Raw genomic sequence first — 24126 nt, 5'->3', positions numbered from 1 at the left:
ATGGCGGCCACTCACCTCAGTTCAGAACGATAAGGCCCGCCCACACACGCACTGATTGGTCGATCGTCATGTCACCGAAGCATAGGATTGGTCAATCGTCCTGTCACTCGACTCTAGGAGGGCCTGGCTGCACATGCGACGAACTCGCCCCCGCCACGCATTGATTGGTCGACCATCGGGTTGGTCGACCGTACGATTGGTCGACCTCAATGTCACTCTATGGTAATGAGTGGATAATGAGCGGAATGTTTAAGGTTTTTCGGATACCGCGGGCGCAATTTTTGTCCGGCCGAAACGTAAATACGCTTACCAGCGTCCCGGAAGCGTAAGCTTTCTTCGGAGGTAACGCGCGCGTAGGTACGCGGTATAACTTTCGAGCGCATAGCCGGACAGACGCACACCCGAGGACAGACAGACAGAAGGACAGACAGATCGACTCCTTTATATATATATATATATATATATATATATAGAGATAGATAGATAGAGATACAGTTGGCACCTTACATCCCATCATGATCTGCCTGGTTTTGCAAGTAGTTGGTGTTGGCACTGAGTGCTAATCTGGCAAGTGTCTTCAATCAATAGGGAATGGTAAAAATAGCAAATGTTTATGATGTTTGTGGGTATGTGGGATTTACAAGCTTATTCTGTAGATGTGTTTAATGGTTTTTTGGTGATTTAACATGATTTCCTGCCCAAAATAAAGTAAATATTTCAGCATTAGATGGAAAGCCAATCCGCACCTGTTGAACATTTTCAGCCAAAACTAGGTTAATTTGAATGCATTTGGTCAATTATTTATTCACACCTTTTCTTTGTCACTAAAGGTCATAATAAATATCTTATTTTGCTGAATAACACAAAAAAATTGTTTAGGAATATTCAATGTTTTGCTTTTTCCTGCAAAAAAAATTAACAGTCCAGCAATGTTCCCTTTAATTTTTTTTCCCCTGCGCGGGCCCTTTAAATTTGCTGCACACATGCGCCGCATCTTTTCCAGTAGCAGCAGCTGGTGCGCGGCCTGCGCAGGACCTCCCACTCGGTGCGTGGCCGCACACCTCGGGGAACATTGCCGACCATCCTGTTGGATTTGACGTCGTACGCAGTCACTCTTCTAAACTTGAATGGAATGTTCCAGTTTTAAATTGAAGAGAAAGAAAGACTTGCATTTCTATAGCGCGTTTCACGACCACCGGATGTCTCAAAGCGCTTTACAGCCAATGAAGTACTTTTTGAAGTGTAGTCACTGTTGTAATGTGGGAAACGCGGCAGCCAGTTTGCGCACAGCAAGCTCCCACAAGCAGCAATGTGATAATGACCAGGTCATCTGATTTTTGTTATGTTGATTGAGGGATAAATATTGGCCCTAGGACACCGGGGAGAACTCTCCTGCTCTTCTTTGAAATAGTGGCCATGGGATCTTTTACGTCCACCTGAGAGAGCAGACAGGGGCCTCGCTTTAACGTCTCATCCGAAAGACGGCACCTCCAACAGTGCAACACTCCCTCAGCACTGTACTGGAGTCAGCCGAGCTTTATGTGCTCAAGTCCCTGGAGTGGGACTTGAACCCATGACCTTCTGACTCGGAGGCGAGTGTGCTACCCACTGAGTCCAGCAATGTTCCCTTTAATTTTTTTCCCCCTGCGCGGGCCCTTTAAATTTGCTGCACACATGCGCCGCATCTTTTCCACCAGCAGCAGCTGGTTGCGCGGCCTGCGCAGGACCTCCCGCTCGGTGCGCGGCCGCACCCCTCGAGGAACATTGCCGTCCAGCCCATTGGATATGACGTCGTACGCAGTCACTCTTCTAAACTTGAAAGAAATGCTCCAGTTTTAAATTGACGGGAAAGAATTGTAAATCGGCAAGCAGCTGAGGAGAACCACTAAAGATTCAGTGTAATATTTTTTACATTGACATGTGCACAAGGATACAAGATTAATGACGATAAAGCCATGCTAATGAAGAAACATTGACATACCTGGGCAACGTGTTTTCTGAGTAGTTCTCTAAGTAATCTGGGGGTGGCTCTCCCAGACAAGTAATCTGGGGGTGGCTCTCCCAGACACCTTCCCCATTTGACCTTGGCATGTGTACTCACTGCTGCCCTGTCCCTTTTTTTTTTGTCAATGATTTCATCAGCTGGTGATTAGAAATATTTTTCTCTTTGAAAGCATGAGGGCTGCAATTGCTCGTCTGATGCAGCAGCGACAGTAACTGATTTTGACCAGCACATTTTGTGGTGCAGATGCACAGAGGGGACATCCTTAGGTTCCCTCATTGAAATGCAGGTGGTGTGCTCCCCGAATTGATTTGCATCCTGTACCAGCAGCGCAGGAATGTGCAGGTGTAGCTTTGTAAAATGGCACCTGTGCTTCCTGTTGATGGCAAAGTTTGAACGTGGCAATTTTGTGATGAGGTATGGCAAGAGATTGCTAATAACAAGTAAACATCCAACCCAAAGGAATAAGCAATGGTGTAATGCAAAAAAAACACCCAAAAATGGCAAAAGACATAAACTAATCTCATCAGTTCAGACAGATTTAAAGGTACTTATGATTGCTGTGCCCTGGCAGAAGTGAACGTTGCTCCAACGTTTAGAGGTCTGCCATGCTGGCCTGGTGCCAAATGTGCAGTTCAGTGGAATTCCTGGGACAGTAACATGCCCCAAATCACTGGTGTAATGAGGTTCTCATTGTGCAGCTGCACGAGCCTTGTGCTCCTATTGCACGCCTGGAAAACCTGTCTTTTTTTTATTATGTCCCTGAATTTCCGATTGGAGGGTTCCTGCGGGCGGATGCCTCCGATCAGAAAGAAAAATCTACGAACTTACCTGCTGGTTCCTTGGATCCAGAGGTTTCCGCTCCTGGGCCTCTCCTCTTCGAAATGCGCAGAGGCCCAGGTATCCCGGGGCGCAGGCGGTTCACAAGCGTCCCTGGGATCACGTGGGCCAGGCCAACCAATGGAAGAAGGGAATCCCCCTTCACACTTTTGACAGCTCCATACGCACAGATCTGTCAAATGTATGAATGGGGATGACTGGAAAAATGCACCAACACACTGAAATAAGAAAAACCATTACATATATAAAATTAATTAAAATGCCATTTAATTAAATATTTTAAGCAAATTAAATTTTTTGAAAAATAAATGTCAATGTTTTAAAGGAGCTAAAAATAACTACCTTATTGCATGGGCTTTTTAATGTTTAAATGATTGGAATTTTTAAAAAAAAATATTATTTTAAACTCTTATGCTGGTAAAAGCCGACCTTACGCTTTTACCAGGCGTAAGAATTTGACAGGCATTCAGCAGGCGGAAGTTGTGCAAAAAGCGCAACTCTCCACCCGCAGCGGCCCATCTCCCGGGGATGCGTGCGATCTGTCAAGAGAATTCTTGACGGATCGCAAGTGCTGGGTTTTAGCTCATGCGCTTCGCATGCCTAAACCCGGCACTTGCGCGGCCCCTATGGGTGCGTACGCACCTGTAGGGGTCACAAAATCCGGCCCATTATCTCCCTCTGTAGGGAAAGCCTGCCAAATGTCCCCTGCTGACTGCCCAGGACCAGAGACTTCCCAACAGAATGGGTGTGAGGTGTTTATTGATTACCTAGACAAGTTAAAATTGCCTATTGTTTACAGTCTTCAGGTGAAACAATTTTTATTGCACAAAAATGGCAAAATAGTCAAACTATCCCTAAACTTAATAGTCGGTAACTCTAATTTCTTCAAAACCTCTGCAACAAATTAAAGAGACATTTCTGTTTATATTTGGCCACAAGTTGGTAACATTTTCTGTTTTGATTTCATATTTTTCTTCTCCTCTGCCATATCTCATGTAACCATCTTTAATTTGGAGCTTTGTACCATTTGAAACCCGAATCCCTTTAAAGGTGTTGCTAACGATAGGAAAGTTGGGTTGTGCCAGTTTTCAACTCATAATTTGTTGCTGATTTATTATTAACTTTACTGAGAACTGAAGAGAAACAGCACAAGAAATCAAATATAAATAACAGGGCAACCTTTCAAAGCAACACTGTGATTACCTGTTTAGGAGTTCAGCATAGAGTCACTAGAGATGCCAAGTCTCGCGTGACGGCTGCACTTGTTAGGATTAGATTTTTCTCAAAAAAGGTTAGACAAATTTGAATTGAATCCATAGGCAAATAACCCTGGAAAAGCTTTTAATTATCTTTGCAAGATTTTTAAGCCAAAAATAATGTGTAATATACTTCTAACAGTTGATGTTGAATAGTGATAACCTATTTATAGACAAAGGCAACAAAGTTAAATCAAATAGAGTTGCAGGCAGTAATGTAAACTTCTGCCTGCCTGTTCTGGACTGCCGAAGTATCTCCACTAGCACAGTATTCCTTATATTAGTGTAGTCAGGAAAGCTTGTCTATGTGAAACCTCTGGCAAATAAACAGAATGTCTACGTAGTAGATCATTATAAACTAATACTTTAACCTTATTTAAGCATCCAGCCCAAAGGAATAAGCAATGGTGCAATGCAAAGAAGCCGAAAATTGCAAATAAAAACCCACGTACTAATCTCATCAGTTTGGACCAATTTAAAGCTACTTCTGATTGCTGTGCCCCGGCAGAAGTGAGCGTTGCTCCAACTTTTAGAGGTCTACCGTGCTGGCCTGGTGCCAAAGGTACAACTCATTGGAAATCCTGGAGCAGCAACATGCCCCAAATCAATGGTGTAAATGAGGTTTGCATCGTGCAGCAGCACAAGCCCCGTGCTCCTATTGCACGCCTGGAAAATCTCTCTCTCTCTCTCTCTCTCTCTCTCTCTCTCTCTTTATCTCCCTCTGAATCATCTGAAAATTAAGATTAGCATTTCCTCCGGATGAGCTAGATGTACAGTGAACAAAGGCTCAGGGTCAGGTTTTTGAACTGACCCACCCTCGGTAATCTGGTGGACAGTGACAGTGTGTGTTTGCTAAATATCTATATTTTGCCACTTTCATGTTGCTTTTTCTGTACATTGCAAGGGAAGTCAAGCTATATAATCCCACTTCATTTTATCATTCAGGTTTTCATATCTACAATTAAAAATTGACTCTCAATTTCTAATCCGGACAAAGACAGACAGTCTCAAGTAAAATGTCTGTTTTGGACATGGTTACACAGCAACAGCAAAACAAAACCAGGCCAGATGCAAGCTAGGCCCATGGATATAAAGGTGGTCTGTTAATACTGTACCATAGAGTATTAATAAACATGATGAGCATCCAGTAGACAGAAAATGTCACTTTGTTGTGCTTGCGCTAATGTCAGTGCCAAGTATTCTAAGTTCAAATTTAAGTTAGTTTGGCCAAAATCCACAAAGCCTGCTTAGAGTGGAAATAAGAGGCTCTATTTGTGAGCTGTCTGTGTTCTACTGTTGTTTTCCTGAAATACTGACACAATGTTGAGTCATTATTGATTGTTTGATTATTTGATTTCCAGGAGCTGACTAGCTGTGGATGGAATAAAAAAGACAAACACATCCTGGCACCCAATATTGTTGCATTTACAAGACGGTTTAATCAGGTAGGTACCAGGAAGTCATTGTAACAGTGTATTAGTAACACAATGTCTTGCAGTTTATTTGTGTATTCTCCATATATCATGAGTAAATCAGTCAAAAAAAAACAAGAAAGTCAGTAAGGATGCCTGTGCATTTGAGAAATTTTATGAAATGAGTTCCCATTCATATGCACTCATGTGGATTATTCTCTTATGTACTTAATTCATCCTTATGTCTCTCATTTGGATGAGACTACATTTTTCTTATCCAATGTCACAAGTATTTCAGTCTGAGTCTTGAGAATTACTTGACATACAGGGAATTTCAGTTCTGTAGTAATCATTTTGTTATGAATTTAGATTTGTGTTACGTCCTGATTTCAAAAATTAGCATTAAATGAAGGAAGCCCCTCCTTGAAACCAGTTGTCGCAATTAGTGACCCAATTAGATTCCCACAGTTATGCTATTGTATTGCTGATGCTCCAAGGCAGGTCCAAAAGAAGATGCCCTGACAACTTTGGGAAGGTTTTACACCTCAAGACAATTCTTGTTTGAAATCCTGGCCTATAACTATTAATGTCACTCCAAAGAATTGAAGCAAACGTTCAAACGTTAGTTGTAAGGTAGCTATTCTTGATTTAGATGGAGACTGTTTATTGACCAATTATACTCATTATGTGGGTGAGAGATGAGCCAGTCTTGGAGGTATGGATATATTGCAACAGAGACTGTTTTTTGTGTCCGATGTATCCAGGCCCAGACTTCAAAGTACAATAGTGTTCAAAAAATTGGCTTACGCCCAACCCAACTAAAAACTCACCTTTTTGATCTATCTATAAATTTGAGTAATCTCTTGCTGTACTTTAAAAATGTTTCTGCACCAGTCAACTCTGTCAAATAGTCGAGCATTTATTCAAGGTGCATCATTAGAGCTTCAGCCTCGTCTTTTCGGAATTGAGTTACTCAACCATAAGATGAAGACTGCAATCGTTAATGAAAATTCAGAGACTGCAGGAGTGAGTCCCAAAAGGTTAAGAGAAGAAAGGCTGGAGGGGGACAGGAGAGGAGAATATGTGCCAGTTGAGTTCAGTATTTATCCATATTTTTCAGGGAGAGGAAGGAGAACAATAAATGTTTGTTTACAGTGGTTTGTTAGAAGATTGCAGCATTTAGGCACAAGAAACGAGAACTAACCTTGTTGATAATGCTCTTTGTGTTTGATTTTGAGCATTGTAGCATGCTTCTGGTCACCTTTTTAGATGAGTGTGTCTCAACGCAAAACTCAACCCGGGGCAACTCCTGCCCTCCAGTCAACATTATGCGGTAGATTTTGTGACATTCATTGGCCAGCATGTATCCAATTGGATTCACTGCAGTATTCACAGTTAGTCAGAAGTCATTTCAGAACTCTGTTTATCCCAATTGAAAATAGTTACATATCTTTTTCCTCATGTCCTGTCCTCCAGAACACTAAAATAGGATTTGTAATTTCTAGCTTTCAACATTGTGCCTTTGAAGTAGAGAGTAAATTTTGTGAGGGTGCGCTCCTAGCGTGCAGTCTCACTTGACAGGAACATGGGTGGGAGAACTTGGCAGAGAGGGCAGCTTGCCTGATTCATGTTGCCTCCGGTTTTTTTGATCATTAAAATTGATGAACGGAAAATCGGGCGCATCGCAAATTGATTTAACTTACCATCCGACAAACCTCAGAACTGTGCTCCTGCTGAGTGGGACTGTGCTGGGAGCAGAGTCTCAGAACATTTACCCTATTGTGATGTAGCCAATTGATTTCCTTAGTTTGCAAATAAAGTCTCATGCGAAAAAGGAGTGGGGTGCGAGAAATTGGATGGTGCAGTAGGTTAAATATTGGTCTTTAACTCTGGGATGTGGGTTCAACTGCAGTCCAGACTGATGGGGCTAAAGTCTCCTCTATTTGCTGGCTGCAAATGAGAAATGAAATTGTGCAGTTTCCTCATGGGCGTGGGTCTACAACACATAATTATCCCTAATTTAGCACTCAACAGGTCTGAGTGTGTCTTTCTAAGGTTGGGGCTGGTGGGAGGGTTGAAGAAGACTTCTCGCTGCGCTATAATTGACCTGTGGTGTGCATGGTGCTGAATGAAAACTGTTTAGTTCCCGAACATCAACATTCCTCACCTTGATGAGCAGCATTTATCTTCTTTAAAAGAATTTGGATGAAGAAAAACTGGAGTTGACATCCCAGGAATTAAACATCCCGTTTCCCAATTAAATCATATCATGAATTTGCCAGCTGCATGATTGTCGGCACAAATTTTAAATGAGATATGTAACATTGTGTGAATCAGATCATCGACATAAAGAGAAAAAGGAATCAAATAGCTGGAAAAGTAGTAATTCAGTAAAGCTGTTGATTTGCTAACTGCATGACTGTCAGCATTACCCTCTGGAACTTTTGATTTTAAATAAAGAAAAAAAAGACTTGCATTTCTATAGCGCCTTTCACGACCACTGGAAGTCCCAAAGCGCTTTACAGCCAATGAAGTACTGTTGTAATGTAGGAAACGCGGTAGCTAATTTGTACACCGCAAGTTCCCACAAACACAAATGTGATAATGACCAGATAATCTGCCTTTTAGTGATGTTGATTGAGGGATAAATATTGACCAGGACACTGGAGATAACTCCCCTCCTCTTCTTCGAAATAGTGCCACCTGAGCGAGCAGACGGGGGCCTCGGTTTAACGGCTCATCTGAAAGATGGCACCTCCGACAGCGCTGCACTGGGAGCGTCAGCCTAGAGTTTTGTGCTCAAGTCCCTGGAGTCTGACTTGAACTCGCAACCTTCTGACTCCGAGGCGAGGGTGCTACACACTGAGCCACGGCTGACACTGTACTGCACCGATACACTATTTAATATTTAATTGCACTTAAAAATAGTAAATACCAGAGCAGGTTGGTAGTTCCCTAGTGTAGGAAACCACAAACACAATTAAGTAATAATGAAAGCAAAATGTGTGCAGTGCCAGCAATTTTGATAGTTCTGTCAGGTTTGCCTTGTACAGTTTCTTTCTGCTAATTAATTGGTTGAACACAGATTGGCTAATCATCTTTTGGTATACAGTGTAACACCAATTTCTTATGAACACTTTCATTCTTTAGAAATAATGTACTGCATAGAAAAAAAATATTGATTAATGACAGCGTGAGCATAATATACATTTCTATAAGTAGAGCTTAAAAGAAGTACTATTCAATTATGTTTAATTTGTACACAATCTAAAAAAGTGATGGTATAATAAATCTACAGTCTGTTTTGTACTGGCAATCAAAGGTTGTTGAATTCTGTGGTCAGAACTTATCCAAGTAAGCCTATTTTTTATGTTCCATGCTCGCATCAAATTGGTAATAGATCTGTGCAAATGCTGATTGGATTCACAGCTGCAAGTCTGTTTGGCAGTCACATTCCCTTCAACTTTGGAAGAAAGGATTTACTTATGTAAACCCTCACATTTTAGACTCTCTCGGCAACCTTCCATCCTCCAGACTTTGTTAAGAACAAGGGTGTGGTAGTCCACACCCTGCCCTCCTTCACAAACCACTGCCAGTGTTGCTCCATGTTTACTGCATAGAAGGTACATTTGTGAGGAAAAAGGGTGACCCATTGATTTCTTCATAATGGAGCACTCCACAGCCCCAGGGTGTGCAGATCTCCAGATTTCTAAAATATGGCTAAACTCTGTGTGTTCCTTGCAGGTCAGTTTCTGGATTGTCCGAGAGATCCTGACTGCTCAGACGTTGAAAATAAGAGCAGAAATATTGAGCCATTTTGTAAAACTAGCTAAGGTAAGAAATTACTCACTGATGTGTCAGAGTATTTGGTACATTTGAGACTTATTTCTGTTCAAAGTAGCACTTTTCTCCCCCTCATGGCTATGCTTGTTTTTACATATTTTCGCTCAGTTTGTTTACTCTGATTGATTTCGAAGCAAAGCTAGTACAGTGCAGTAACATTAAATAACTGAGAAATGGCTTTAGGAAATTACCTGAAATTGAACATTGGAAAGCCATCTTAGTCATTTTCATCAAAAACTCTACTCTTGCCTCTGACTCTCTCCCTTTCACTGGCTGTCCACTTAACCTGAATGATGCAGGGTGCAATCTTGGTGTCCTGTTTGACCCCGAGGGGAGCTTCAACCCCGTAACCTATCCATCACCAAGACCACTTACTTCCACCTCCTCAACATTGCCTGACTCAAAACTCACCTCACCCCTACCAGTGCTGAAATCCTTATCCTCTATCCACCCAATCTCCAACTCATCCAAAGCTCTGTCACTCAGATACTGTTCTGATGATCCATTACCCTTGTACTCATTAGTCTTCTAGTTCCCTGTCCCGCCATTCATTGAATTCAAAATCCTCATGCTTATTTACAAATCAGCCACTCATCCCAACCCGTACTCATCAGTCCTCCACACCTGGTCTCCTGTACATCCGCTACTTCCCTCCGCTTTAACATTGGCAACAGAGCCTTCAGCTGCCTTGGCCCTACTCTCCCTAAACTCCTGCACCTTGCTACTTCTCTCAACCATTAAAAGTTCCTCAAAACTTCTAGATCTTGCTTTTGCCATCTCTGCTAATGTTCCTGCTGCTCCTTGATGTCTCTTTCTCCTCTGTTAAGCATCGTCAGAGATTTGCTACTTAAAAGGAGCTATGTAAATGTAAGAAGGTGTTGTTGAAGTTTCAGTAGATGCTTTTCATCATAGTTTTCATTTTTCAAGACAAATTCTTATGTTCTAGATAAACTTAACATAAAAAGTTCTAAAATGTCTGGTTAAAATTAACTTTGGGTGCCACTGATGGCTCAGCAGGTCTCTCAAGCAAGTAGCTGAGCTGAAGAAGGGCCCCAGGCTTGATCCCTAGCTTTGTTGGGGTCGTTGATTTCACCTGGGGTGGTAATCTGGGCATTACAATGGTCCTGAATTAGGGCCTGAGTTCCATTTCAGATAAGCTCCAGCAACACCTTCACGAGAGGAGAAACTGAAAACTGGTGAGGGGAAAAGAAGAATTTTAAACCCCTCGTATTAATATTGTACATCATTATTGGCAACCGTTTGTTGGCCATGTATTCTCATTCCAATTGGTTGAGGTTAAAAGAGATAATATTTAATTTGTTGGCTTGACAAAGTTTGCATGTTAAAGCCGCATAGAACTAAGCCAGTTTAGTACCTGATTTAATATGTTGTGTCGCTTCTATCAAAAATCAGTGCAGAATGTTTTTAGAAATGTAATCAACTACTTTGCATTTCCAAGCAAAGATTCTTTGAAAAGTTTAGAACTATCAATTTAAGAGTGAATTTTTGCAATGATAGCATGCTAATAAAGTAGTTGTCTTGAATTTGAGCCATTTGGGTTGCTTGAATTGCCCTGATATATGAGAAAGTTTTGAAGTATTGATTGTATTTACTTTGTTCTCCTTTCCAGAAATTGCTCGAATTAAACAACCTTCATTCTCTCATGGCTGTGGTCTCGGGTCTACAAAGTGCACCAATATTCAGGCTCTCAAAAACCTGGGCAGTAAGTTTGATTTTGCTTTTTTGTTGCTCCATTAAACATGCATGAGATAATCAGCATTTTCACATTTGCCTTTTTCAACAAAAAAAAATGGGAACTTCATGGTAATGGTTTAGGGAGTGATTGGTTTCTCATTTAATGACCATCTCATACATTCTATGTCAATTTTAGTCCTGTGAATCTAAATTATTAGCAGAATAATTGGCCGTGATGAGTTACAGAAAAGGATAATTTGCCAATAAATGGAATTTGCATATTTAAATTCGGTATAATCCGCGTGGCTCGTTAATTAATTATGTGCACTATTCCAATGTCCTCCTGGCCGGCAACCCATCATCTACCCACCATAAACTTCAGCTCTTCCAAACTTCTGCTGCCCATATTCTAGCCGGCACCACATCCTGCTCACCCACCAGCACTGTGCTCACCCACCAGCACTGTGCTCACCCACCAGCACTGTGCTCACCGACCCACATTGGGCCCACCACTGCCTCAATTGTAAACATTTTCAACCTCCTGTTCCAATCTATCCATGGCCTCACCCCTTCCTACCTCTCTAACCGCCATCAGCCCTACAACCCTCTGAGAACTCTGTGCTCCTTGAACTCTGGCCTCGTGCATCCCTCACTACTTCTTCCTTCGCCCCACCATTGGCGGCCATGCTGTCCGCCGTCTCGGCCCTAAGCTCTGGAATTCCATCCCTAAACCTCTCCATCTCTCCACCTCCTTAAAAGTTAACTCTCTGACCAAGCTTTCAGTCACCTGTTCCAATGCCTCCTTCTTTAGCTCCTGTGAAGTACCTTGGTAAAGTTGTTGTTGCTCCTGGTTTCACAGGTTTGATTTTGAGTTATTGGGACAAGTTATTTTCTAATTATTCAAGTGAACATATGTAAATGAAAAATACTAGAATGAATTATTCCTAAATATGACACTGGAAATCTTTGTGTTATGTGAGAATTCTATGTTGTCTGTGGGTTAAAATACTAATCTGTATTGCATGATGGCAATTTATATTCGAATTAAAAAAAGTTGGAGGTCTGTAATCAGTCTGTAATCCTCTGTTTTAATATATATAATTAACTAATCCAACTCCATTTCCGTTCAACAGTTCAGTAAAATAACCATTCATAACTCTGATATAAAATAAAAATATACAAAGCAGGCTAATAGGGAGTCTTTAAAAAATAAAATGTTGGCCAAACATGATTGAAATCCATCAGCTGTATTATTCAGTGACGATTCCCAGACAAATTTCTGAATTTTTTTTACGTCAGCCATTTCTTAAATCCTTCAATATTAAGAGTAATCCCTGTATTGTGGCGAGCCAACAGCATCTCCAAAGGCATGACTGGATTCTTTAATACAAAGCTCCAACCTTTACATGCATGGTCACGTCTAGTAGTGGATTTACCAATTAAGTTATAGACAATTACTATGAGATCTGGAACAAAATAAAAGTGGGATGGGGAAGAGATTAGAAAAGATAATGTAAGGAATAATAAGGGGAAAAAAACACTAGTGGGTGTAGTCTATAGGCCTCCGAACAGTTGCAACTCTGTTGGACGGAGTATTAATCAGGAAATAGTTGAGGCTTGTAATAAGGGAACAGCTATAATTATGGGGGATTTTAATTATCATATTAACTGGGCAAATCAAATTGGGCGGAGCAGCCTTGAGGAAGAGTTCATTGAGTGTATTAGGGATGGGTTTCTTGAGCAGTATGTAACTGAACCGACCAGGGGGCAAGCAACCTTAGATTTGGTCCTGTGTAATGAGACAGGATTAATTAAAAATGTCCTAGTAAAGGATCCCCTTGGAATGAGTGACCATAACATGGTTGAGTTCCATATTCAATTAGAGGGTGAGAAGGTTGGATCTCAAACAAGCGTGCTGAGCTTGAATAAAGGAGACTATGAAGGTATGAGAGCGGAATTAATTAGAGTGGACTGGGAAAATAGATTAAAGGGTAAGACGGTACATGACCAGTGGTGTACATTTAAGGAGTTATTTTACAACTTCCAAAAAAAATATATTCCACTGAGGAAAAAAGGGTGTAAAAGAAAAGATAGCCATCCGTGGCTAAGTAAAGTAATTAAGGATAGTATCCGACTAAAAACAAGGGCATATAAGGTAGCCAAATCTAGTGGGAGGATGGAAGATTGGGAAGTCTTTAAAAGACAGCAAAAAATAACAAAAAGATTGATTAAGAAAGGGAAGATAGATTATGAAAGTAAATTAGCAAAAAATATAAAAACAGACAGTAAAAGTTTCTATAGTTATATAAAAAGAAAAAGGGCGGCTAAAGTAAATGTTGGTCCCTTAGAGGATGAGACCGGGAAATTAATGGTGGGAAACATGGAGATGGCAAAAACACTGAACAATTATTTTGTATCAGTCTTTACAGTAGAGGACACTAAGAATATCCCAACACTGGACAAACAGGGGGCTCTAGGGGGGGAGGAACTAAATACAATTAAAATCACTAAGGAAGTGGTACTTGGTAAAATAATGGGACTCAAGGCGGATAAATCCCCTGGACCTGATGGCTTGCATCCCAGGGTCTTGAGGGAAGTAGCGGTAGGGATTGTGGATGCATTGGTAATAATTTTCCAAAACTCACTGGACTCAGCAAAGGTCCCGGCAGATTGGAAAACTGCTAATGTAACACCCTTATTTAAAAAGGGTAGTAGGCAGAAGGCTGGAAACTATAGACCTGTTAGCCTAACATCTGTGGTTGGTAAAATGTTAGAGTCCATTATTAAGGAGACAGTAACGGGACATTTGGATAAACATAATTTAATAGGGCAAACTCAGCATGGTTTCATGAAGGGGAAGTCATGTTTAACAAATTTGCTTGAGTTTTTTGAGGAAGTAACATACAGGGTGGATAAAGGGGAACCAGTGGACGTAGTGTATTTAGACTTCCAAAAGGCATTTGACAAGGTGCCACACAAAAGATTATTGCTCAAGATAAAAAATCACGGGATTGGGGGTAATATTCTGGCGTGGGTGGAGGATTGGCTCTCTAACAGAAAGCAGAGAGTTGGGATAAATGGTTCGTTCTCAGATTGGCAACCAGTAACTAGTGGTGTTCCGCAGGGGTCAGTGCTGGGTCCCCAACTGTTTACAATCTATATTAACGATTTGGAGGAGGGGACCGAGTGTAACATATCAAAGTTTGCAGATGATACAAAGATGGGACGGAAAGTAGTGAGTGAGGAGGACATAAAAAACCTGCAAAGGGACATAGACAGGCTAAGTAAGTGGGCAGAGATTTGGCAGATGGAATACAATACTGGAAAGTGTGAGGTTATGCACTTTGGCAGGAAAAATCATAGAGCAAGTTATTATCTTAATGGCAAGAAACTGGAAAGTACTGTAGTACAAAGGGATCTGGGGGTCCTGGTGCACGAAACTCAAAAAGTTAGTATGCAGGTGCAGCAAGTGATTAAGAAGGCCAATGGAATGTTGGCTTTTATTGCTAGGGGGTTGGAATATAAAAACAGGGAGGTATTGCTGCAGTTGTACAAGGTATTGGTGAGGCCGCACCTGGAATACTGCATACAGTTTTGGTGTCCATACTTAAGAAAAGACATACTTGCTCTCGAGTCAGTACAAAGAAGGTTCACTCGGTTAATCCCGGGGATGAGGGGGTGGTCATATGAGGAGAGGTTGAGTAGATTGGGACTCTACTCATTGGAGTTCAGAAGAATGAGAGGCGATCTTATTGAAACATATAAGATTGTGAAGGGGCTTGATCGGATGGATGCGGTGAGGATGTTCCCAATGATGGGTGAAACTAGAACTAGGGGGCATAATCTTAAAATAAGGGGCTGCTCATTCAAAACTGAGATGAGGAGAAACTTCTTCACTCAGAGGGTGGTAGGTTTGTGGAATTTGCTGCCCCAGAAAGCTGCGGAAGCTACATCATTAAATAAATTTAAAACAGAAATAGATAGTTTCCTAGAAGTAAAGGGAATTAAGGGTTACGGGGAGCGGGCAGGAAATTGGACATGAGTCTGGGTTCGGAATGGTCATGGCCCTGTGGGTAGTGGAGTGGGCCCAGGGGCCGTGTAGCCTTGTTCTGCTCCTACTGTGTTCTAATTCTGTTAGATTTCAGGAGATGGTTTTATTCCTGTTCCTGGCTGGGGTGGAGATCGCCTTTACAGAAGGTAAGTACTGTAGAAAATATAGGGACAGAGTGATCTCCTGGAAGAATTTCGATCGCCTAGATGGGTCGGAGAGGAATTTCCCAGATTTTTTTCTCCCAAATTGGCCATTGGGTCTTTATCTGGTTTTTCGCCTCTCCCGGGAGATCACATGGGTTCGGGTGGATGCAGAGTGATAGAAGATTTGAGGTTAGGATCAGATCAGCCATGATCTTATTGAATGGTGGAGCAGGCTCGAGGGGCCGATTGGCCTACTCCTGCTCCTATTTCTTATGTTCTTATAATCTCTGAGAAGTAAGGTGGGCCAGAAGATTGCGGGCAGAGAAATGTCTGCACGCAATTCCTGTCTCCATAATGTTTGTGTGCTGGTGCTAACTGCCCTCCTGCAAATGCATTTTTAAGGGAACATGAGGAACACAGTTATGCAAATAAGAACATAAGAAATAGGAGTAGGCCATATGGCCCCTCAAGCCTGCTCTGCCATTCACTAAGATCGTGGCTGATCATCAACCTCAACACTTTCCCGCCCGATCTCCATATCCCTCGATTCCCCTGGAGTCCAAAAATCTATCGATCTCAGCCTTGAATATACTCAAAGACTCAGCATCCACAGCCCTCTGGGGCAGAGAATTCCAAAGATTCACAACCCTCTGAGTGAAGAAATTCCTCCTCATCTCAGTCTTAAATGGCCTACCCCTTATCCTGAGACTATGCCCCCTAGTTCTAGACACTCCAGCCAGAGGAAACAACCTCTCGGCAACCTCTGTCAATCCCCCTCCGAATCTTGTATGTTTCAAAGAGATCACCTCTCATTCTTCCAAACCCCAGAGAGTATAGGCCCATTCTACACAATCTCTCATCATAGGACAGCCCTCTCATCCCAGGAATCAATCTAGTGAACCTTCGTTGCCCCGCCTCCAATGCAAGTATATCCTTCCTTAGATAAGGAATGTTATAACTTTAGCAGTGAATGTTGTAACTTTAGCAGTGAAATCCAAACTAACTCCTAATCACACAAATGGGTCTGTTAATGAAGCGTTCTGAATGACACGCCCTTAAGTGGCATGTCCTTGGGATGTAGCAGTGAAATTTGCATCTCTGACAAAGTCCAAATTATGCACTTGGGTCTAATACTTGCTGTTGCTGTCCTAAGACCCCAATAATTCTGATGAGGAATAACAGGGGGTGGGGAGGGAAATACTTTTCATTTTGTTGATGTGATTGAAGCGGCTTCTAAAAACAGAACAAAATATTAAAGCTACATGAGAGTTTAAATAATCCTTTGCATGCAGCAGGGAGCCTGGCCAAATTCCTAAACTAAGGCGCCAAGTGGATTAGATACATAGACCAGTTTAGCTGGACTAAGAAGCCAGAGATAGATAGATGTGCCAGTTTAGCCTGGGCTTAGGAACCGCTCAACTGATCAAAATGGCTCCAAAATCCTGAGACTGCTGATAACTCGGACCAGTCCATTCCAGAAAACACAGGTTAGACACTGAGGTCACTTATTCCAACAGCACAAATCTGGGGCATAAACAGAATTGTAATGGCAAGGGTCTCTAATTCATTGCAATGACAAATGTGCTTTATGCAGATTTTAAAAGTTTCTATATGGGCTAAGATAATTAAGTCCGCACTCATTTGAGTATTACCTAAGGTGCAAAAAATCAAGAGTACATTTTTTCTCATAACAACTACTTTTATATTGATATTTAACAATGCAATATAAGTCATTGAAGCGTTTTTTTGGCTTGAAATGCTGAATCACAATACACTTCAAAGTGCAGAACTATGCAGCCTAAAAGAGTGCATGCCCTAGACTCCTCTCCAAAAATAAGTTAGAAATCATCAGAGCTCACTTTCCCCGTCATAACTTTACAAATCTATCACTGCACATGTTGCACCTTTGTGCACTTCAGTTAATATAACTGCAGTACTGGCTGTAGCTGCAGCTTAAACACCTGTCAAGTCGATGTCCCACTGCAACTACTTTTGTGTTTCATGTTGGATTTCAGTTTGGACAGAAAAACAAACACAAATTAAAAAAAAAAGAAATCCTGAAATCCTGTATAATATAAAGGAATTTTACTGGGTTGCTTTGAAGTGATGGCCTTGCCCATTATTCAGGGCTGTTTTTCAGTTTGGCAAAGGAAAGGGAACCTGTGCCAGCTTTTTTTTTTAAAGATATAAAGCTGTTTTTCAGCTTTCACGAGTTTTGTAGGCTGGCATATATATACACTCGCCCCCTCCCTCCAGGGCTCCAACTCTATCCTGAAACTTATGGTTGGTGGCTGGCTGGCTGACTGGCGGTGGTTTGGCCAGCTGGCTGCAGATTTCTTGGTGTGTCCTCCATTACTGGCGTTCTCAAACCAGCAGCCTCAACTGTTCCTCAGGGGTTATGCTCTCTAATCTCTTTCCCCACCCCACTTTTATTTTGTAGAAGGTGTTTGAAGGGAGTTTGAAAATGGCATCACATGGTTGTAGATCTTGCAGTATTCGTATATAATATAATTGGTAAACTAATCTATAAATATTCTAAGTTTGGTGTTTTGTATTAAAGAATCCAGTAATCCTCCTGCTGGAGATGCTGTTGTTGGCTTGTCATAATAAAGGGATTACTCTTAATACTGAAGGATTTAAGAAATGGCTGACGTCTTGCGGTCTTAAAAATATTCAGAAGTTTGTCTGGGCAACTTCACAGATTATTACATCTGATGAATTTCACTCATGTTTGGTCACGAGAAACAGATCTTTACAGGTTGTTATATTGGTCACCGTGTGTTCGCATTGTTATTTTGTGATCAAAGGAACTATGCGATATGAGTAATTAAATTGAAGAATAATGCACTTCGACTAAAACTCTGGACACTTTATCTTCCTAGGTGGCATGGACGTGCAACTTAAAATAAAAACTTCCTCCTTAGCCTGCTCTTTATATTTTCTCTTAATCCTGAGTTATGAATTGCTACCTTATTGAACTGTTGAACTGAAATGGAGTTGGCTTGGAGGTATGTTATTGCATCGTACATTCTGCCAAAACATTTTTCTATTATTTAGTGAGCAGGCACGAATATTGTCAAATACATACAAGAAAAAGGCACACCGTGCTGATTGGACCAGACTCTAACTTCTAATGCATTTTCCTAAATCCGGATATGTCCTCTCTAATACGACCATTTCTAAAGCTACTGCTACTTGCCACTGTCTTCTCCTCAGAATGCGATTTCTTTATCTTACATCCAAAGTCTTTGTCACCAAAAAATGGTTTAGTTGCTGGCATGGATGACTCCACTTATTGCTTGCCCTGTCTCAAAAAAACACACACACACATACATATTTCCAGAATGATCAAAGAAATCCAAACCAGTCCAAATCAAACTCACTAATTATTCATGAGCGATAAAGGCCCTCTGAGCTGGTGATTTAAACTCTGATCAATCCAACATTTATTTGTTCATTCTCAGAACATATATGTGTGTGTTTGTGTATGTCCAGTTCTGGGCACCGCACTTTAGGAAGGATGTGAAGGCCTTCGAGAGGGTGCAGAAAAGATTTACAAGAATATTTCCAGGGATGAGAAACTTCAGTTACGTGGATAGACTAGAGAAGCTGGGGTTGTTCTTCTTGGAGCAGAGAAGGCTGAGAGGAGATTTGATGGAGGTGTTCAAAATCATGAGGGGTCTGGACAGAGTAGATAGAGAGAAACTGTTCCCATTGGCGGAAGGGTCGAGAACCAGAGGACACAGATTTAAGGTGATTGGCAGAAGAACCAAAGGCGACATGAGGGGAAACTTTTTTACGCAGCGAGTGGTTAGGATCTGGAATGCACTGCCTGAAAGGGTGGTGGAGGCAGACTCAATCGTGGCTTTCAAAAGGGAGTTGGATCAGTACCTGAGGGAAAAAAAATTGCAGGGCTACAGGGAAAGGGCGGGGGAGTGGGACTAGCTGAAGTGCTCTTGCAGAGAGCCGGCATGGGTTGGATGGGCTGGATGGCCTCCTTCTGTGCTGTAACCATTCTATGATTCTGTGTGTTTGAGAGGGGGAAAGCATTCACTAGATTGCCATCCTGCCAGGATGTCAACCATAATAATAACTTCAGCATTGTAAGGTTCTGGCCTTTTCGACTAGAAAGCATTCCAATGGAAATAATTTGTACAGATCAGTTTGGTGACATTTAAACATTGGCTTTTAACCTTGCATGTGAAGTATGCCCCTTTGGGTGAGCTGCTGGAAGACTGCAAGCAGCCGTGAAACTAAACCCCAGCACCAGTCAGAGGAGAGATGATTAGCCAAAAAAAGATTGGCACCTATATAGCTCTGACCTTACAGCCACAATATGCTTCAAGACTGACAATCCAGCAGCTCTTTCAATAGGTGTTAGCCCAAAAATTAGCACATTTATTGAATTTCATTTTACAGCTTCTGGTAGGGTTTGAACACTCACAATCTCTTGGTTGCCAGTCTAGTATTAATATGAATACCAGAGACACTTTTAGTGGTGCATTTGTAGAGTATGAACAACTAACTGCGTAGGATCTGTGCTTTATCCCCACAGTCTTTAATCTAAACAGGGGAACCCGGGGATTTCCTTATAGGAAGCCTTATTTAAACAGCAATGACTAGGCCTGTATTCACTAGAGTTTAGAAGAATGAGAGGGGATCTCATTGAAATGTATAAAATTCTAACCGGGCTACACAGACTGGATGCAGGGAGGATGTTTCCCCTGGCTGGGGGCGGGGGGTCTAGAACGAGGGGGTCACTCAGGATACGGGGTAGGACATTTGGGACTGAGATGAGGAGAAATTTCTTCACTCAGGGTGGTGAACCTGTGGAATTATGTACCACAGAAGGCTGTGGAGGCCAAGTCACTGAATATATTTAAGAAGGCGATAGATAGATAGGTTTCTAGACACTCAAGGGGTATGGGGAGAGAGCGGGAATATGGTATTGAGATAGAGGATCAACCCTGATCATATTGAATGGCGGAGCAGGCTCGAAGTGCCGAATGGCCTACTCCTGCTTCTTTGTTTCTGTTAGATAACTGGGTGACCCTTTGGGGAAATGCACACTAATACTGGCAATGAATGTGAGTCCCATTCTATTTCAGTTACATTTGTGAATTGAAGAGGAAGATTTTAAAATCATGGGGACAGCATTGGAGCTGGCCCAATTGAACCAGGACAGCAGTAGGCAAAACAGACCCATAATTCTGTTCACTGGTTTGCCCTATCATGACCTTGGGCAAGGAACACCCCTGTGTTTTCAACAAAGTGACTTCTCTTTTTGGTCAGAGTTTAAGTTTATGCACAGCTTGTGATTCACTACAATATGTGAGACCATGTTTGCAGGTTTTTTTAAAAATTGAACTTGTTGCAGTGGATTATATTTAATTTCCTTTTAAATGCAGATCTATCTGCTTTTCTCTTGCTTGAATGTTTAAATTACATAGGGACATTAGGAGCAGGAGTCGACCATTCAGCCCCTCAGGCCTGCTCCGGCGTTAAGTTAAGATCATGGCCGATCTGCCCCTCCTCTCCATTATCCTGCCTTTGCTCCATATCCCTTGATACCCTTTACCTAACGAACATCGATCTGTCTCAGTCTTGAAAGCTCCAATTGACCCCCAGAATTCACAGCCTTTTGGGGGAAGAGAGTTCCAAATTTCTATTACCCTTTGTGTGAAAAAGTGCTTCCTGATTTCGCTGCTGGATGGCGTAGTTCTAATTTTAAGATTAAATCCCCTTGTCCTTGATTCTCCCCCCGCCCCCCCCCTCACAACAGAGGAAATAGTTACTCTATTTACTCTATCGAATCATTTTAACATTTTAAATGCCTCGATCAGATCACCCCTCAATCTCCAATACTCAAGGGAATACAACCCAAATTATTTTAGTTGCTCCAAGAAAATGTTTCTCGAGTAGTCCTTCAAGATCAAATTCTGCATCTTCCTTGTAGCTTGTGTTGTTTAGCCCCCGAGTCGGTTCTCTAGGTGGGAGAAACTGAGTCTGCCTCTTTATTAGGTCCGCATTGGACCGATTCTCGTGATAGCGCTGTTAGCTTTCTTTACACGAGAGGCTGGACGCCCACAATTTCTTGGGATCCACTCGCCAAAAGTGCCGCTCTTCACTGTGAGCATTGCATCGTAGAATCTCTCCTCAAATCAATCTTAACACCAATGTTGAGTTCAGGCCATTTACTGGTTGTCTGACGAATGGGAATCACATGACCCATAATGCCATTATCCTTCCAACAATTTAAATCGTGGCCACTGCATGATGGGGTTAGTATTATCAATCGCATGATTTACACAGAATAATCCCTCCTTTCCCACTCAGTAGTCAGCCTCTGCAATCCCTGCAGACCTCCTGGTCTCTTTCCCAGCCTAACCCTGGATATGTCTCTTGGTTCAGTCTGGACCTGGACTCGCCCATCCTGCTACTTGTCAGGGTTCATTACAGAGCAAAAGACTAGTTGAGAATTAATTGGTTTTTTTTCAAAAATGCGCCTCTGCCACTTTCACTGTGGAGATTCAGGGAGCAGCGCAGAGACAAGTGACTCGGACAGAGTATGGTGATGCCAAGCCCATGTTGAGCTCAAACTCAGTCTAATGGCCATGAAGGCTAGTATCCGCATTGTCTATTTAATTCCATGCATTGGTACTGATGCTGGTGGCGTTCTCTTGCTCTACAGAAATGGGCAGGCAGGGGCAGAGAATAGGCATTTACAAGCAGCCGCCAATGTATAGCAACTTCCTTCAGCTCAGCAATTAGCCTCGAATTGACCCATTTACATCAACAGGCCTTAAAGGGATAAGCCAGCTTAAACACAGCTCCACCTTAGCAGCTAAACATCACCACTGTGCCGCAGACTGCCCATGAGCAACGCCACAGGAAATCAGCTGGTGCACGTGTGTGAATATATATTTATTGTGAATTTTGTGTTCACCCATGTGGGGATTATCATTATTGGACAATATGGCTACCAGTGTGAGCCTCGAGCAGGACAAAATTAAAACTCCCTCAACTCTGCCTCAATTATCTGCTTTAACTCCAAAGCTCAGGAGAATCGCCTACGTCTTCAGTGTGATTTTTCTTTTGCCCACTTTCCATACTAACCAACTTCATTGTTTCTTTGAATGAGATTGCAGTTTAGTGCCAGATTGTGAGCAGTTCGTGCTGTGAGTCACACTTCTAGGAATTGGGCTGAAAATTAAGCTGATTTCACTTCAGATTTTTACTTCTATCTAAGCAGGGGAACATATTTTTGAATATACACACACACACACACACACACACCCCTTGTACTTGTCACATCAAACATTGTGTTCATGGAAATCAGAGGGGGATGTCTGCTTTCCTTGCCAATCCCGTGGGTGGGATGGCTTCAATCCCTGCCAGACTGGGTGGAGGGAGAAGTGGGCCTAAGGGCCTTGTGGTGATCATCAGTTCTCCTTCTGCCAATGTTGCCAGCAGCTTTTCAGTGTGTGCTTTTGAATAAATTTCCAACTGACCTTTCAGATTTATGTTATGGAACAAACTTTTCTTCTCATCAATCTGTTAGCTCCGCTAGTGCAAAATAAGATGCTAATGTGTAAAATGTTGTTAAATTGATTCTCTAACTGATTATCTTCACAGAGTAGCTCTTCAAATTTTGTTAAGTGGCTAATTCCTTCTCAATTTAGATAGGAATATAGGAATTGCTAGAGGAAAAAAGACCAAGGTCCATCTAGTTCATCATCTACCATCCTGCTTGTCACATGATGCAGTTATAATGGAGTTGTTGACTAATCATAGCAATCAGCCTCTTTCAATCAGTCTCCAACAGACCCAGACATGACACGAGGAAAACCCCAGTGGTGGAAAGCTTTGGAATCCACAAGTCCAAAGTCACCTGTTCTTGCTACGCTTACCACATCAGGTCTCGGATTACTCATACTGTATCCCAAATTCCCAAAGATGGTAATCAGTACCTCATTTGCAATTGTATTTGCATTAGAATAGAATAAAAAGGAATTCACATGTAAGGCAGATGCCCATTAGGGTAGTAAATCCCAGTGTCCTAACAAGTTATTTGCTTTACCGATGAATGGCTTTTTGTAAAGTTTCCCACTTAAGACACTGGCTTTATTCCTTGTGATTTGGAGGATCTGTATTTTTTATTATCTAGATTTGCCACAAGGTAGGAATGTATTTTTTTCCATGTCTTCTCATCCCATTTTCGCTTCCCCCCTCTCTCCTTTGCTTTTCTTTCCCTCTCTCTCTCTCTCTCTCTCTCTCTCCCTCTCTCTCTCCCTCTCACCCTCTCACCCCCTGCTTACCCTCCTCTCACCCTCCCCTTGCCTTTTTCTCATCCTCTCCTCTCTCTCCCTCTCCTTCCAACTTCCTGCACTCACCACATCAAACAGTGAAGTAACATATGACACCTGCCAAGCTGATCTCCTGAGTGCAACGTAAAACTAGAAGACATAAAAGTAAAGTGCTTAGTGTTTACACATGTGTTTCTGAAAGTCTATTGCATTTATTTTTTTAGACACGAAGTGATGTCTATGGTGGAAGCAATTTTCACAGAATGTCTATATCGCCTGATGTTGAAGTTGAGCACAATTTAAAAACTTTTGGGATTCGTGTGAGGCTCCACGAGAGTGTTTCAGGCCAAATTTTTAATGCTTCTTTGAAATGAGAATTTCGGATGGAAAACTGTTATGTTGGCCCAATAGTCTCGAGATACCCACAACTGAAACATCCAGTTTTAACACTAGTGTTGCTAAAGTTTCCTGTATTTTTAAATGTAGATTACCAGGAATTTAGAGAGAGAGCGATACTTATTTAAAAAATAAAATTGCTTGATAATATGTGCCTCATCAAGTCAAACCACCTGAGTGCC

The 24126-nt window shown here is 41.9% G+C and overlaps 1 protein-coding gene across 6 annotated transcripts in view; it reads left to right on the top strand.

The window, feature by feature from the left end:
* Positions 1 to 24126, top strand: part of ralgps1 (Ral GEF with PH domain and SH3 binding motif 1) — a 905396-nt gene that overhangs the window by 299601 nt on the left and 581669 nt on the right. For all 6 annotated transcript variants that reach the window (XM_085965598.1, XM_085965599.1, XM_085965594.1 and 3 more), the window contains 3 exons: positions 5460 to 5543; positions 9255 to 9344; positions 10984 to 11076. In XM_085965598.1, the coding sequence (XP_085821724.1) occupies positions 5460 to 5543; positions 9255 to 9344; positions 10984 to 11076 (267 nt within the window). The remainder of the gene's footprint in view (positions 1 to 5459; positions 5544 to 9254; positions 9345 to 10983; positions 11077 to 24126) is intronic.

This window comes from Somniosus microcephalus, chromosome 23 (assembly GCF_052327205.1).
Source record: "Somniosus microcephalus isolate GS21.2 chromosome 23, FLI_Smic_1.0, whole genome shotgun sequence".
NCBI lineage: Eukaryota > Metazoa > Chordata > Chondrichthyes > Squaliformes > Somniosidae > Somniosus > Somniosus microcephalus.
This window is presented reverse-complemented; position numbering and strand designations above follow the sequence as displayed.